Here is a 15,055-nt window from a genome sequence, read left to right as displayed (position 1 = left end):
TATAAATTAATTAAACTATTATTATAAACTTAATATTAATTTTATTTGGTTACTATACCTCTATTACAGTGGCTGCAAGATATTTGGCTGTGCAGACTAGCGTTTACAAATGATTTCACAGGCAAAAGGAACTTTTGGTGAAGAAAAACCTCTAGAAGTTAGTGATATAGAACTACTCTGTTCTCTCCATGCATTGAGTTTGGTTTTGCTGATGAGCCCTTTGTTGCTAGCAAGATGCATAAAAGTGAGGCTAAATTAAATCAACTGACAGTCTTACCAGAGTTGATGCAATATCTTCCAAGTTATTTTCTAAGGCAAGCCATAAAGGAGGATTTCCTTTCTCATCTGGCACAGACATGTCTGCTCCCCGGGTACAAATAGCATCAACCACAAGAGGGAGCTGGTTTTTTATAGCTAGCTGCAAGGCAGTCTCTCCATCCTGTGTTCTGTAATAAGAGCAGTTTGAAGTCTGTTAATACTGCATTGCAAAGTAAGGCCTCATATCACAGTACTTTATTGGCAAAGCCAAGAATTATCTCCTCGAGAGTATTTTTGCTGTGTTAAGACCATAACTCTACAGCCAGCCAAATGCACCATGCTAGTTTTTCATCACAGCTATGTAGCTTCTCTCTCCCTTTAGTAAAAAGTGATTGATTTCTAAAGTTTGAGAAGCATGTTAGAGTTCTTAGCTCAGAGACACTTTCATTTCCTGAACTGCAGCCATTATTTGACCAGAGTTCCTTTACAGCAGCCCACTGCCCCAGAAGCAAACAGCTTTGCACTGTGGTAACACCCAAGCAACAGTCAAAAAACAACCATTAAAAAGCTGCACTTAGAACAGCATTATTAGGCAGTTTGTGCCCATGACACCCATTACAGTATAGCTTACCAAATGTCAAAAAGACAGCCTACCAGTCACATAATCAGGTAACTGTTTTGTTAAGTCTAATATCTTGTCTAGTTGATACTCAGGAGGCAAGTTCTACTGGAATCTTGCTGCTAGAGCTGCATCTGATTAGTTCAGATGGTAGAAAACATGCAGTTCCAACAAGCCAGCAAAGAGATGAGGCTAAAGTTCAGTACCACATCTCTAGGACTTCGAAGTCTGTAACTCTAGGTAGAACAGAATCCTCTGTTAAGTGACACCTCCCTCTGCAGCCTGAATATGAGGTACTGAGCTATGGAGCTATATATGTATATAGCTCCCAGTTCACATGTGTAATCCCTCAGCCATAACTACTGCCCTAAAAAAACCTCAGCAAATGCGTAACTATGTGCAAGTCATGACTGGAAAACAACTTCAAGCCATTATATAAATATAGTCATCACTACCAGCTCCTAAACACATAGCCAGTTAAGTTCTTACCTGACATTTATATCTGCCTGGTGTTCCAGCAGAAAGAGTGCACTCTTGCTGTCTTGTCTCTGTATTGCCATATGTAGTAGAGTCTGTCCATCTGACATTGTGTCATTGATGGATGCCCCAGATCCAAGCAGCTGAGCTGCTATTGTGTGCATGCCTAAAGAGGTACAGCTTGTTAGTGTTTTACCTTCTGTTCTATAAAATAGAGACACTGAAGATTAATAAAGCTTGTCTTTCAGTTTTCAGTAATACAGCAGGAGATACACTAAATCAAATCTAAAGCCTATTAAAATTTACATCCATAAACTAAACCAATTCATGAAGCTACCCAACTTGAATATTCACTTACAGAGTTACTGACTATTGATTACTGAGTACTTTTTGTCTTGCTTGAAGACACAAGATATGGCCTGGTATACAGCAGAGTTTTCCCATTAGTTCTGCCAACCTAGATGTAGTAGAGTTCTCTGTAACAATACCTAGCCCAGTCCTTCCTGCCACTTCAGACTTTTGTCCAACAAACATACCAACTTTAGTATTACCTTCATAAGATATTCCCTTGAATATTACTGTTTGAGCTGTTTAGCTTAGTTCTTCCTCATTTATCTCAGAAGCAGGTAAGAGGAACAGTAGAGAGAAAGCTACATTGTTGTTTCCTTTCACTGGAAAGGAAAGTGAAAAGCCTGGACAGTGAAGATGTTTGTTACACACGGATGACATCTAGCACTCCCATATAGAGTAACATCACTAAGCATTCTGCTTCATCTGTAAGTCCAAAGTATGAGAAGTCATCCCCCATACAGCTGCTGTTTCCAACCCAGTAGGGCCTTGCTTAAATTGATTCAGTAATGACCACATCTTTTGACAACATCCTGATGCTATTAAAACGTTTTTGTTTGCAGCCAAGTAGCATCTAGTTTTCCCCAAACCATTCCCTGCCACATTCCAGACAAGAAAGCGTCTTCTGAATTAGTATTTCAAGTTCTATTCCCCTTAACAACTAAAAGCAGCTCACCTTCCCTTTCTGAAGTCAGCATAACTATTATCAACCAGCATCTAGAACAGTCAACCATGAACAGGCAACACAGTGACGTGATACAGAAACTACCAGGGAGTTCACGTGGAACACATTATAGCTTCAATATCATCTTGCTTTCAAGGCACATACCTGTCCAAAGAGCCAATCCCAGCACAGTCTGGTCTCTCGAGTCCTTTAAACTGAAGTCAGGAATAATTTGCAAGTTGTTGGTAGCATGAAGAGCATTAGCTACAAAAAACCAACACAAAATATAAAGGAATTAGATCATTCTTATACTTGACCTGCAATTACACACTGAAAGCTGCAGGAATAGCATGGTCACATTTTGAAGTAGGCTGTCCCTTTAGCAGTCAGTTTGAAAGATCCAAGATACCTCAGTTTCCCAAATGTGGTAGGATTCAGATATTATTGCCATTACTGCCTAATCTTAATACTACTACTAAAAAACATTCATGTTTCTATATTAAGAGTCTTAACCTGCCCCCTTTCTGCCTTCATTACCATGTAAAATACCATATACAAAGCTCTCAGAATGAATAGTGGAGGCTGCACTGCAAGATGGTGGCAGCATCCCTCCTCAGCTCCCTGGGACGAAGCTTTTCCCAGTTCACCCACTCCCTTCTTAATGCCACTTTGTAGGAGACAAAGAAGGCCTTGCTTCAGCTGTCAAACTCCCTTCCTGCTGCTAGAAAGGAGAAGCTGAACTAGTAGCATTTAATAAAATGACATCTGTGTTTCAATTCTCCAGTCTCCAACCTAATACTAGCATTACTCTGTACAAAATCCTCTTCCTGAAGGAGTTGAGGGAGGCAGAAGTCTCGCCACAGAAATACACCTTTATCTGTTTCTGCTTCCAGCAGTTACCTGAACCAAATGCAGAGGAGAATTTAGAAAGATTCATGGACAAGTTAATTTTCTAGTCTTAACAAGCAGACGGTGTGAGTTTAAGACTATGTTCAGGTAGTCTTCTTAACTGCTCTACTTAATGTTTAAAGGAAGACATGCTTTAATTAGCAATTTGTCAAAACACAGTTTAGATGCCATCCTGACAACACTGATCCACTACAGTCTGAACCAGAAAAAAACCCTACCTTTTTGTTCCAGGATGACAGACACCACATCTGGGTGATTGTAAGCAATAGCCATGTGAAGGGGAGTTTGCAGATAAACATGCTCTGCTGTTGGAGAAGAGGCATCCTTCTGACCAAGCACTGCTTCTGCTGTCTGAATGTTTGGATTGGCTCCTTGTTGCAGCAGTTCTGCTGTCAGGTTTGCTAGGCCATGCCTACAGGCTGTATGCAGTGGTGTTTCTCCCTTTAATAAACAGGGTTTATTATTTTCAACTAGGTTAACAGCTTGAGACATGAAAAGAGGTAGCTTTTAAACTACTATGCCCACAAGAATTGGTGTGAAGAGCTTAAATCCTGGCAGCTGAAGCTCCTTAGGACTTTCAAACAACATGACTTAGCCTATATATAGAACTTTATTACAAGAGGCACTGTTAAAAGCATGTTAACAACTGGAGATGCTGCAAGAACAGTGCCAGGGGAATGCAACAGTTGTCTGATCACTAGTAAATATCTGAAAACATGCAAAAGGCTCAGCAAGCATTCCAACTTGCTTTAAGCTAGTTGGCAGCAAGAGATCTCTGCTTAGTTCTGAAGGGAAATAAGGAAGTTCAGACTAGTCTATTAGTATCTGCTTTTACCCGTTTGTTTTGGTGGTTGACTTTTGCTCCATGAGTTGCAAGGAAGAGAGAAGCTGCCTCATTTCCAGCACCAGCTGCCCTCTGAAGCAAGCAGTTTCCTAAAGAAAAACCATGAACACTGTTTAGAGTGCTGTTCCAACCACACTTTGATGCTAACGAGTTTACTAACACCTACCCTACTACCACAGAACATAAAATTTGAAGGCAACAATGAAAATCCTACCTACTAATAGTCGCCTTGCAATGCTGGACTGTCACAAGCACTATCATTCATCAATTACATATTCTGAAACTGTAAAGAGGATATTGGGATCTGGCAAGGAGTCCAGATTATCTGTCACTTCCTGCAAGTCAAGCTCAGCTTCAGACTGCCCGTGCTCCAGCTCTGGGTAAAGCTACTATCACCTACCATTTATTATGCAGCAAGTACCGTTGAAACCTCACTCAGCTCCTCAGAGTGCAGTTAGCATTAAGCAATTAACTTACAAGCCTTCCACCTACACAGAAATACAAACCTCTGTTTTACCTGTTACTGTGTCTGGAGCGTCTGTATTGCTGCCTCGCTGGATCAACCTTGCTGCAAAACTGTTCTCATCAAATGAGGTTCCATTTACAACAGGGGCATCCTCAAAAGGGTTTACAGACTGATCAGACGACACAGTGATATACTGAACTGCAAGCCACAGAGCTGTGCTTCCTTCATGATCCTTCAGCTCCAAGTCTAGTCTAAAAATAAGAGTTAATGTTCCCCAATTTATACCTTAAAAAGTGGTTCCTCAATGCAGCTTAAGTTTCAACTGTCTGAACAGCTGTACTAGCTTATCTAACACCTCACTGACAACTTCTGCTTGCCAAGAAGCCTACTGTAGCTCCAGTTACTTCAGGCAGTTCGTGACAACTCTGAAACAAGCTAGACACCTTATAGTAACTACTAGATTTAAGCTCATTGCTCCTAGGAGAAGCATGGCCCTGGTACATGTGGGCTCCTGCAAATTCTCTCATGTTTGAGTAAACTGTGTACAAGAACTGCAAATTCAGCTACAAAGAAACTGAATCAAATGAACTATTCTGCTTCATCACCTTAAGAAGTCACCTGTATCAGGTTTAAGCAGAACCCAAGTTGAACTCAAGAACACGTTCGCACATTTTAAAAGTCTTATCACTCCTTTCAAATCCACCACAAATGAAGTTATTGCTAAACTATTTCACCAATCCCTCTTTGAAACAGAGATGCAGTTTGCTTCCTCTTTACAGTAGGGCAAAAACTTACTTGGCATCTGACATCTTATTACATAAAGCCTTTCCACTTTCACATCCCAAGCTTATTGTTAGCCTTATTGTATGTCAAAAAGGCACAGAAGAGTTGTTAAACCAGCCTGCATATCTTCACTGTACAAGGTAACCTCAGTGTATTTTACATTTAAGTGAGACTTACTGCTTGCACTGGAGAAGCTGACTGAATACAGGTTCATTCCTGACCACAACTGACACATGTAATGGGGTCCTGTAATTGGAGGAAAGTACAGTTACATTAGTACTAAGTGAGACACTAAGGTTTTGTCCATGGTCACCAACATGTCCCTACACATTTATGGGGCTAACTTTTGTCTCTGCTTTCAGAAGGGCAGAAGCACATCTTGAAAGAAAGAGCAATCTACCCTTTTGGTGCATACAACTCCTATTACTTTAGTAGGAAGTAACTCTTTACACTAATGTAAGAGCTAACCTTCAGGGTTAGCAGAACAGCTTGGCCTATCAGAAGGCCTGAGAAAAAGCAGAAGAGCTTGGCCTGAGAGGCTGATACACTCTAAGTCTTTTATACTTGGAGCATATCAGCCTAAGTACAAGTTTTATGTACTTGTTTGCCAGCCCAACCTGACCTGTGAAGCAGTTTACAGGCCCAGCACTCCAGATAAACATGCTGCAGATATTGGCTCTTAGAGATCATTTCAGTTTCACTGACAGCTTCAAAGAGAAGTACTTTTCAGAAATACTATTTGTCATCTCAGTTAGCTTGCTTTACTGTTCAGTGATTCAATAAAGGCAAAGTAATTGTGTGCCATGTGTGCTAACACAACCAGCTCACCCCAGCTTTCTATAGCTGGCTACCTTTAATTGGTCATGACAGGGTACCATGCAGTCTGCACAGCTTTCTGCTTTGAGTGCTACCCACAGGTCTCAAACTGGATTAATGAATTGACCTTTCCTGCTTCCAGTATCCCTTGTGCTTTGCTGACAGACCTGAGCAAGTCCTTAGCAGGCTGCATCTAATCACTACAATGTGATCTGTTAAACTGGTAGCAGACTTCACCTAGCATTTACCTTCCTTTGCTGTCTTGCATATTTGGATTGGCTCCTGCCTGTAGGAGGGACTCTGCTATCTGTGCCATCTCTGCCATGACATCTGGTAAATGCTTCTTGGGGCTGTATGAGGCCACAAGGTGCAGAGGAGTCTCCTGGTCTCCCAGTGTAGCAGCATTCACACGGGCACCATTTTTAATGAGAAAGTTTGCAGCAAATTTATCGCCTTTTGTGAAACAAAACAAGGTTATTTACAGATATGTACTTCATACACCCTCTCTACAAGTGCAGAAAATGGATACACTTGATTTCCCTCTGTAACATATAATCATTTCAATAGAAGTGTCTGCTCTTAGAATGCCTTAGCAATAGGTAACTTCAAGAGCACTTCCCTGCAAAGCCAAGACTAAAATACTTCATAACAAGCCCTTGGAAAAAGTGGTTTGCCCAGAGGTTACACGTGATTAAAGTTCACACACTAGTTTACTTGTTACAGGGATACTGAGATTGCTAGTTCCTCTATCACGACAAATCCACTGCTGCTTTAATGCACAGCTGGACTAACTGTGAGACTAAACACACGAGTAGCTTTTGATCAAAAGTTACTATTCCAGGGCACCAGTCGTAAGTGTGTAGCTGAAGTTAGTCATAATTCGTTCAGTCTTGCTACACCAACAAGCAATAGCACAGCCTTTGCTCTTGAGAGTTTCGGCCCCATTATATATAGGATAAAGGCTGCAATAGTTCAGATGCACCATGCACAGCAATCCTAAGAACTCCCTCTAGAGAGCTCAGAAGTCAGAACTTATGCCCACTGCAGTACATGGAACAGAGATGCAGAGAATCAGTTCAGGATAATACTAATTCCCCTTACTCCAAAGATTACTTTGAATAGACATATTCACAAGTTGCTTGTCCTGAATGCAAGACTGAAGGGCAAAGACAACTGTTCCACTCTTTAAACAATATAGGTTGCTATATTATATCTGTCAGCAAAAACCAAAATCCCATTTCCTGGATTCCACATCTGACATTCCCCCACTCTCCATTGATAAGAAATGAGAATCATGTGGCAAGTTCAGACAACTTGCTTTAGCTCCATTTCCAGAACATGTGATTGTTAACAGTGATTAATTCCCTGAGGCTTTGGTTACTGAAAAGCAAGCATTCACTCTCAGAGCTCTAGCTTAGACTGAAAGCAGACATTAGAACTAGAGGACAAACACTAGTATTAAGTATGAAGAGCAGCCTGCTGCAATCTGTAGTGCTTCAGAGGGCTGCAGCAATCACAACACTGACCTATGCCTAGAAGGTCTCCTACTGCTGCTGCAGTTTCATTCACAGGATCAGACACCAGCATTACCCTGTTTAGATATGCAGGAGATTAAAGGAAGAAGTCGGGAGCTGTATTTTGAGCTCACAACACTTAAACTATTTCTAACAGTCCAAAAGAGCTTACTAAACAAACAAACTTATGCTTTTCATCTGTAGCAGTACAATACCCATGAGGTCCAGTCACAGCTAAGGTTCCTGCTGTGCTTGGCTTTCTGGAACAGACAGAGCTGCCAAAGGTATCAGTGAAGGCAACCAGTAGCACAAGGTGTTCGCTGCGGATTTTTAACCAGACTTTGGCCACAGTCCCAAGATGCTGCTACTCCAAAGCCTTCAAAGTACTGTGGTAGTGGCAACCAGGTCCTACTGTGCTCCAGTTCTCTCAAGATGATGCATTCTCCACTCTAATGTGGAGAACAGCTCAAGATAATCATGTAGCTGTATTCAGACTCCACTCCAGTAACTATGCTACTATTCACTAGAGCTTTGAAGATATTCAAACTGACATAGAAGCATCTCTACCCGCTCCTCCTCTTCCAGTCAGTTTTCCTCCCCTGAACTGCTGTTCAGTAGCAGGAACCCTTGCTGTTAAACCATCATCAGAAAGAAACATATGCTGCATTCAACCCAGGTCTAGAAAAAGGCTTCATAGAATCATCTTGATTTGTGACTAGGCTGTCATGCTCGATTCAGCTGTTTAGCAGAAAGACATTGTGTTGTCAAATCAGAATACTCTCAGTATCTCCCCACATTTCTTCCTTTGGCACACAATGCTCTACTAGATTGTTTCTGGATGTCATGCAGTGACAGTTGCATTCACCAGCCAGCAGACTGGCTTTCAGATGCCAAATAAATGTTTGTTTGGTTTTAAGTTCAAAACAAGAAATGGGACAAAGTTCACCCCTGACAATTTTCTCACTGCAGTGACAACTGAAGTGACACAGGACTAGACTTTGGAATATGTATTCTACACTGGGAACAACTGCCAGTTACAAGGCTTCATATACTATTTACTTACCTCTTTGGATGGCTTTATGTAACAGACTCCAGCCACTCTTGTCTGCCCTATCTACATCAGCCTTGTAGTTGACAAGCGTAGTTGCGATACTCTCCAATCTTTGGGCAAGGGCTAGATCCAAAGCAAGATCTCCATTGTGATCCAGTTCATTGAGCTTCCCAGGAAGCTACAACACAAATTCAGTCAACTGACATTAGATGTACGTTCACCAGCCCAACAAAACACTTTAATAGCCCGTTTCAACTACCATGATGTCAGACCCTCATTTCTAATGCAAAATGCTGTGTTGCATTTAGGTAGGTGCATCTTACACAGGAAAACCATCAGAGTAGCATCACCACATGAGATGGCGTTCGATGAGAAAACCAAGTTCTGTTTGCAAGCCTTAACTCACACAAAGCAAGACCACTACGGTCTTAAAAGATGCCACCTAAATATTTTATTCAACATAATACTAGGAAGAATTGTTCAATCATTCCTTTAAGAGACTTCAAATCCCAACTGGATCAGCACCTAAGTGTGCTAAGTACTGCTACAGTCCCAGCCTTCAATTAGGATTTCAGGCATCAAAGGACTAACTGAATAATTCCTGATAATACTTGAATAATTCTTCCTTCTCCCTTGCTAGGGGAGAACTTACCTGCTCAGCAACTTACCTGTTCATCTGATCAGAACAAAGAGCTGTTACCTCAAACATTTAACAGAAGAAAAGCATTTGTTCAAAGAAATGATGCTTACTGAACTGCCATGAAGCAGCAAAATTGACTATTATACCAGTCAGCTTTAAATGTGCATCACAACATCAGGTACTGGATTTTATTAGATATAATTTGTTGAATGTAAACTGTTTTAAAACTAGCATTACAAATCGCTTCTGAATTAAGTCTTTCTGGAGCCTTTATTATGAGCGCTCCATAACAAACACAGAAGTAGCTATGGCAACGATAAACATGCAAATATGAATTAGCCACAAAAATCTAACAAGGTTCAGACTAATAGTTAGAAACTAGTTACATGAAACACCAAATTCCAGAAGACAGATCAAGTCAGTCTCACTGTACCTGTGAATCCATTTCAATAAGATACAAAAAGACTACATCTTCTCTCTCAACTTTAATAGCCTTATGCAAAGGATATTCTGTCTTGGACTTGAACATTTTATACAGTAACTGAGCACTCATGCTGCTGAAGTCTTCTTTACGCAAGTCATCCTAGAAGCAATAAAACAGGGTAAGCAGTACTCCTGTTTTCTTTAGGAACAAGGTATTGCACAATAATTATGACATTTACAAAACAAGTTCAGTTAAAAGCTCCATTTTGATAACATGACAAGCAGCAGGAACAATCCAAGATAGCCCTTTTAAGACTAGGAAGAAACTCTCACGAAGTTTTACATCTTACATTTTAGTTTCAAGATCCATTAGTGATCTTCCCTTTTTTTTCAAACATAGAATTATTAATTTGTAATGCAGAAATTACCAAACATCACCCAATGTCAAAAGCAAAAGCATGTGTTATAAATGAGACTGACGGGAAAAGTCACTCCTGCCTCAGAAGCAGCCCCATGGCTCACAACAGGAGGAAAGGCAGGTAGATTTGACAGCTTTTTATCAACACTGCTACTCCCTGCAAACCTGTGAGGGTCAGCATAAATTTAAGTGACTAAGGTGACCTATTACAAGGAATCAAGTAATCCCCATCCCAACTGGAATGCTTGAATACTAGCATACCAAAAGATACTCCTGTAACAGTACAGCAGGTTAAGCAAAATTCTATTGGTTAAGTTCCTATACTCTGTAAGTACTTTCCCTCTTGCTTCCTTCTGACAGTGACTACTTACCCAGTGACTGGCAATTATCTCAGCACAATAGTTGAGCAGAGTGCCAGCATTCAGCTCCTCAGCAGTCTGATAGAAGCGAATGCAGTTCCTGACATTAACAAGTGACATAACTCCTTTTTCACATCTGTCGAAATAGGAAAGCCAGAACTTGGTAATCAGGAAACAGATTTACTGTAATCACTCTCCCATGCTGTTAAAGGGTCCTATAGACTCTTTTTCCCTAGATGCTACTAGAAAATGGCTTGACCTTGGTTTACTAGAAGGCTAAGCAGCATGAGCACACTGTAATCAGAAGCCTTGTAAGATAGTTTCCATAAGAGCAGAGTCCTGTCAGAGTCACTGCTGTTCCTTGCCAATTGGCTCTGTCTTGTCAGAAAGCACAGCCAGGGGTTCTGGCTGATAGTCTGGGGGTGAATAGAAGCCAGCAGTGTGCCCAGGTGGCCAAGGCAGCCAAAAGCATCCTGGCTTGGATCAGCAATAGTGTGGCCAGCTGGACTAGGGCAGTAATTGTCCCCTATACTCAGCACCTCAAATACCATATTCAGTTTTGGGCTCCTCACTCCAAGACAGACATGGAGTAAGGAGCAACAAAGCTGGTGAAGGGCCTGGAGCACAAGTCTTGTGAGAAGCAGCTAAAGGAATTGGGGTTGTTTACCCTGCAGAAAAAGAGGTTCAGAAGAGACCTTCTCACTCTCCACAGCTACCTGGAAGGAGGTCGTAGCAAGGTGGGGTCTATTTCTTCTTCCAAGAAAGAAGTGATAGGACAAGAGGAAACAGTGGACTTGGCAATGCTAGGTTAATAGCTGGACTTGATAATCTTAAATGTCTTTTCCAACCTAAGTGATTTTATACCTACAAAGGCAATTACTAACAGGATACTGTATGTGGACCCTCTTGCTAGACTACCGTGACCAGGCAACAGCTGAGGAATGTTTCAGTAGTACCACATGGAGACAGTTTTAGGCTTGTGCAAAACCTGAAGGTAGTTTTAGCATTGGCCTTACAGATGTCAACTATGGTCAGAAGAAGTGACAGCGATCTACTTTGCTTCATGTTGAATCACACATAAATCATAGATTACGAGTGCCATGCACTGCTACAGCCCAGACACCCCATGGGCATTATTATATCAAAAGGTACTTTATCTTTGACTAAAGTCAAGGCTTTGAAGTTGTACAGAACTTGAGGTTTCAGTTTGTACATTCAGGTTTCTCACTAACTATAAGTAGTTATTTAGAACACTCTGAACATTCAAGATAACATGCTAGACCCTACTAGAATGCTGTAATCATTATCTCTTCAAAATGGCAAAGCACTGTACTGTTACATTAACCTTCTTTATGAAGAAAAGTTGCCACCAAGATGCACAGAACTGCTATTCAAGTTTATTTTTCATGTGTGGTATTTTACTATTGCAAGCCACTTGCCATTGACTCTCCTTAGCATTCTCTTCAACAATGCCTTTCTTGCAACTCTCCAGAGCTTGTTACTAATATACTGATCTCTGCTTCCTCTTAATGTCAAATGAGGGTTATTAGTTCGACTGGGAGTGGAACTAGAAAGTAAACATACAAGCCATGAGAAAACTGCTACAGTTTAACTGTAGTGCAAGGCTGCATTTCCCATGGCAAACTCAATGTCATGCTGTATTATTAAACCTCAATACTTCGAAAAAGCAGGATTTTATCCAACTGCCAGCAGCTCTCATCTTATTTCTAGTCAAACAAGGCTTAAGAGTTCAAGAAGATTCACTGTATTTACCAAGACTCACCTTTCCCTAAGCAGCTGGAGCTGAAACTTATTTGCTAGTTTCATGAGCTCTGTCAAGAAGACATCATCTTCTCTTAACTCCAGTTCATCTGTGTAGATCCACCGCAGCATTGCCATAGTTACCTCTGGGTCAGCATCTGCTACAGGGAGCAACAGGGATTAATAAAACACCCAAGGAACAATCCCCTACTCAAGTAGTTGCTATTCCTCTGACTGCTGAAGTCACAGCTACCATGAAAAAGAGACACAGTACTGCTTTAGTTCAATCAAAATGTCAAAACCAGTCAGAAGCTCAAACTAGGAACAACGCTGGCACCAAGCAGGAAAACCGGTTTTCCATTGGAACCCTGTGCAGAACGCAGGGAGCCCTGTAACATCTACTACCTGCCACATAAATATTGCAGATCTAGGGACCAGTGATGCCCCTTTAAAGTCTATGGCCCCTCATGTATGGCTAAATCCACATCTCTATGTGGCAAGCACAAATGCCCTTTTCAATTTAAGAATCCTCCTTCTTCTATTATAAACACATGTTATGAACTGCTGCATTCCAATAAAGGTACTTACACCTTGGTAATGACTACAAAGTACTCAGAACTGGTGGGAACCATTTCTAGGAAAGATGCAGAAGTGTCACTGTAAGAAGCTGGTTAGATTTTAGGTGTTTGCAACACTGATCACAAGCTCTTTTTTACACAGCAAGAAAAACCTACACCCCAGGACACGAAGAAACACAAGCCCAGTGGCCAAGAAACTTATCAGAAGTATAGTGACAATCCTATTTACGAGGGTGTGGGTGAGAATTACTCCACAACATCAGATCAGACCAATTACAAAAAACACATTATTCATTTAGAAAAGTAACATTAGTCCCTTAAACTGGTTTTGCCTCTCTTAAAATCAAAACCATACATGCCGAAAGACACTGGAATGCCTATCCTAAAACATCTCCTTTCCAGGAGGTTTTAGTAAGGCAAATTTATCTTTTGTCAAACTTGAAGTAATCAGAAAACCTACTAGAGCTGTAATACCAGCTCTGCCTTGCCAGAGATAACAGTTCATTTTCTCTCTCCCAACAAGAGGGCCTGTGTTCACCTCTTTCTGCTTTTCTTGAAGAGAGGAAAATTCTGCAGATTACATGAACTCTAAACCCACTCAATTTTAAACGCTGCCTGTATTCTGAAGTTAGGATTCAGGCAGCCATAGCTTGCAAGTTGTTAAGAGAACCTCTTAAGAAAACCATGACAATCTTTAGGGACTAGCATGTTGCTTGCTACAACTATTTCAGAACCTAATCCTTGTGCCATTTATTAAATTATAGTAAAAAAAAAAAAATCCATTTTACAGACTGAAAGTATCATTTATTAGCATTTTGAAGCACTTTAAGCATCATTTTATAATAGGAAGTGTTTGCATTGTTAAGCATGCGAGACTGCAGTTGCATTTGAGATTCACAGACCAGCTTAAACTGGAGCTAGAAGTGCTATGGACTGCCACTTGCAAAAAATTAGAATTAACATAAGAGCTTTTTGGTAATCATCTTCTGTTAGCACAGCACTCCTTGGCATCTGTTCTCCTGTGGCTGCAGAAAGATCCATAAATCCTTCTGCAAGAAAGCTTACGCTGTCTCATAAAACTACCTTGCTGTAACCTGCTTCTTTCCAGTTTGTCTGCACTTAGGATTCATAAGACTAAGTGCAGAAAGTGAAACCAATGCTTAATATTCAATGTGCCAGCCAGCAAACCTGCTTAGCTTCACGTCTGGTTTTATTGCTCACAAATTAATTGTATAAGACCTTTCTATCCTGTTAAGTACAGAAAAGCCTGTCATGAGGTTAAATCTGCAGAAACACTGCCCAGTTGAAGGACATATAAGAAACAGTTACAGCAGAATAAAACACTGTCTTGTTGAAGACTGTCTTGTAGAAAACTTCTCTTCCTCACCTACTTTGCAAAGGTACCAAAGTGCCAAAGCAAACACCTTTTTAACCACACATCAGTATTTGCACTCATTTCCCACTATGAAACCAAAAGCAAGACACTTCAGAGAAATTATGCACACAACCTCAAAAAGCCCTGTCCCTAGAAAGGAAGAAGTCAAGCTCCTCATATAGATTGGTTTTTCATTATGTTTAGTTGACTCTAGAAAAGACAAACAGGCAACCACTCTCAACCCCTGTAAATTAGAGAAGGTAGGTTACTGATTTAACTAGCACTAGCACCAAGTTAACAAGAGTCCTACCACGTTGCAGAGACAGAGCTCCATCGTTCATGGATTAAGCACCACTTTTTGGGGACAACAGTGGTCTGAAAGGTACACTTTTAAGCAACCTTTTCCCAACAGGCATCCTAAAGACAATTGAAGCATCTGAGCAGTGACTGACCTGACAGATCCAGCTCCTCTGTTGAGGAAAGGTTGGCAAGACTCCACGTGTCACTGCGCGCCGCCAAGACAAATTTGTGAGCGCTGATGTGCTTGTCCCCAACCTTTATCTTCAGATCACTGATAAAAGAAAAAAGCACACACATGTACAACACAGACTTGCTCTTTGCTGGATACACACAGATTCAGCATCCCCACAGTATCTATGTCCCAGCAGCCACAGTTAGGTCCAAGTTGTTTGACACATGAAAACACATTGAATTGGTTAAGTAGAACATAGAATCATAGAATAGTTAGGGTT

General features: G+C 40.9%; 1 protein-coding gene across 1 annotated transcript; it reads right to left on the bottom strand.

The window, feature by feature from the left end:
• Window positions 1-277: 277 nt before the first annotated feature.
• Window positions 278-14,874, bottom strand: ANKFY1 (ankyrin repeat and FYVE domain containing 1; the record flags this gene model as incomplete). The annotated part of the gene is made up of 13 exons (XM_010009903.1): window positions 278-446; window positions 1,367-1,520; window positions 2,532-2,630; window positions 3,494-3,716; window positions 4,111-4,208; window positions 4,637-4,836; window positions 5,546-5,614; window positions 6,433-6,637; window positions 8,762-8,927; window positions 9,823-9,972; window positions 10,602-10,725; window positions 12,373-12,508; window positions 14,756-14,874. Coding segments are annotated over 13 exons (1,912 nt in total), but the record flags the coding sequence as incomplete, so codon positions are not given.
• Window positions 14,875-15,055: the final 181 nt, after the last annotated feature.

The sequence above is a fragment of the Nestor notabilis genome, unplaced genomic scaffold (assembly GCF_000696875.1).
Source record: "Nestor notabilis isolate BGI_N333 unplaced genomic scaffold, ASM69687v1 Scaffold13542, whole genome shotgun sequence".
Taxonomy (NCBI): Eukaryota; Metazoa; Chordata; class Aves; order Psittaciformes; family Psittacidae; genus Nestor; species Nestor notabilis.
Note: the sequence above shows the minus strand (reverse complement) of the source record. Positions and strands in the feature narration are given on the sequence as shown.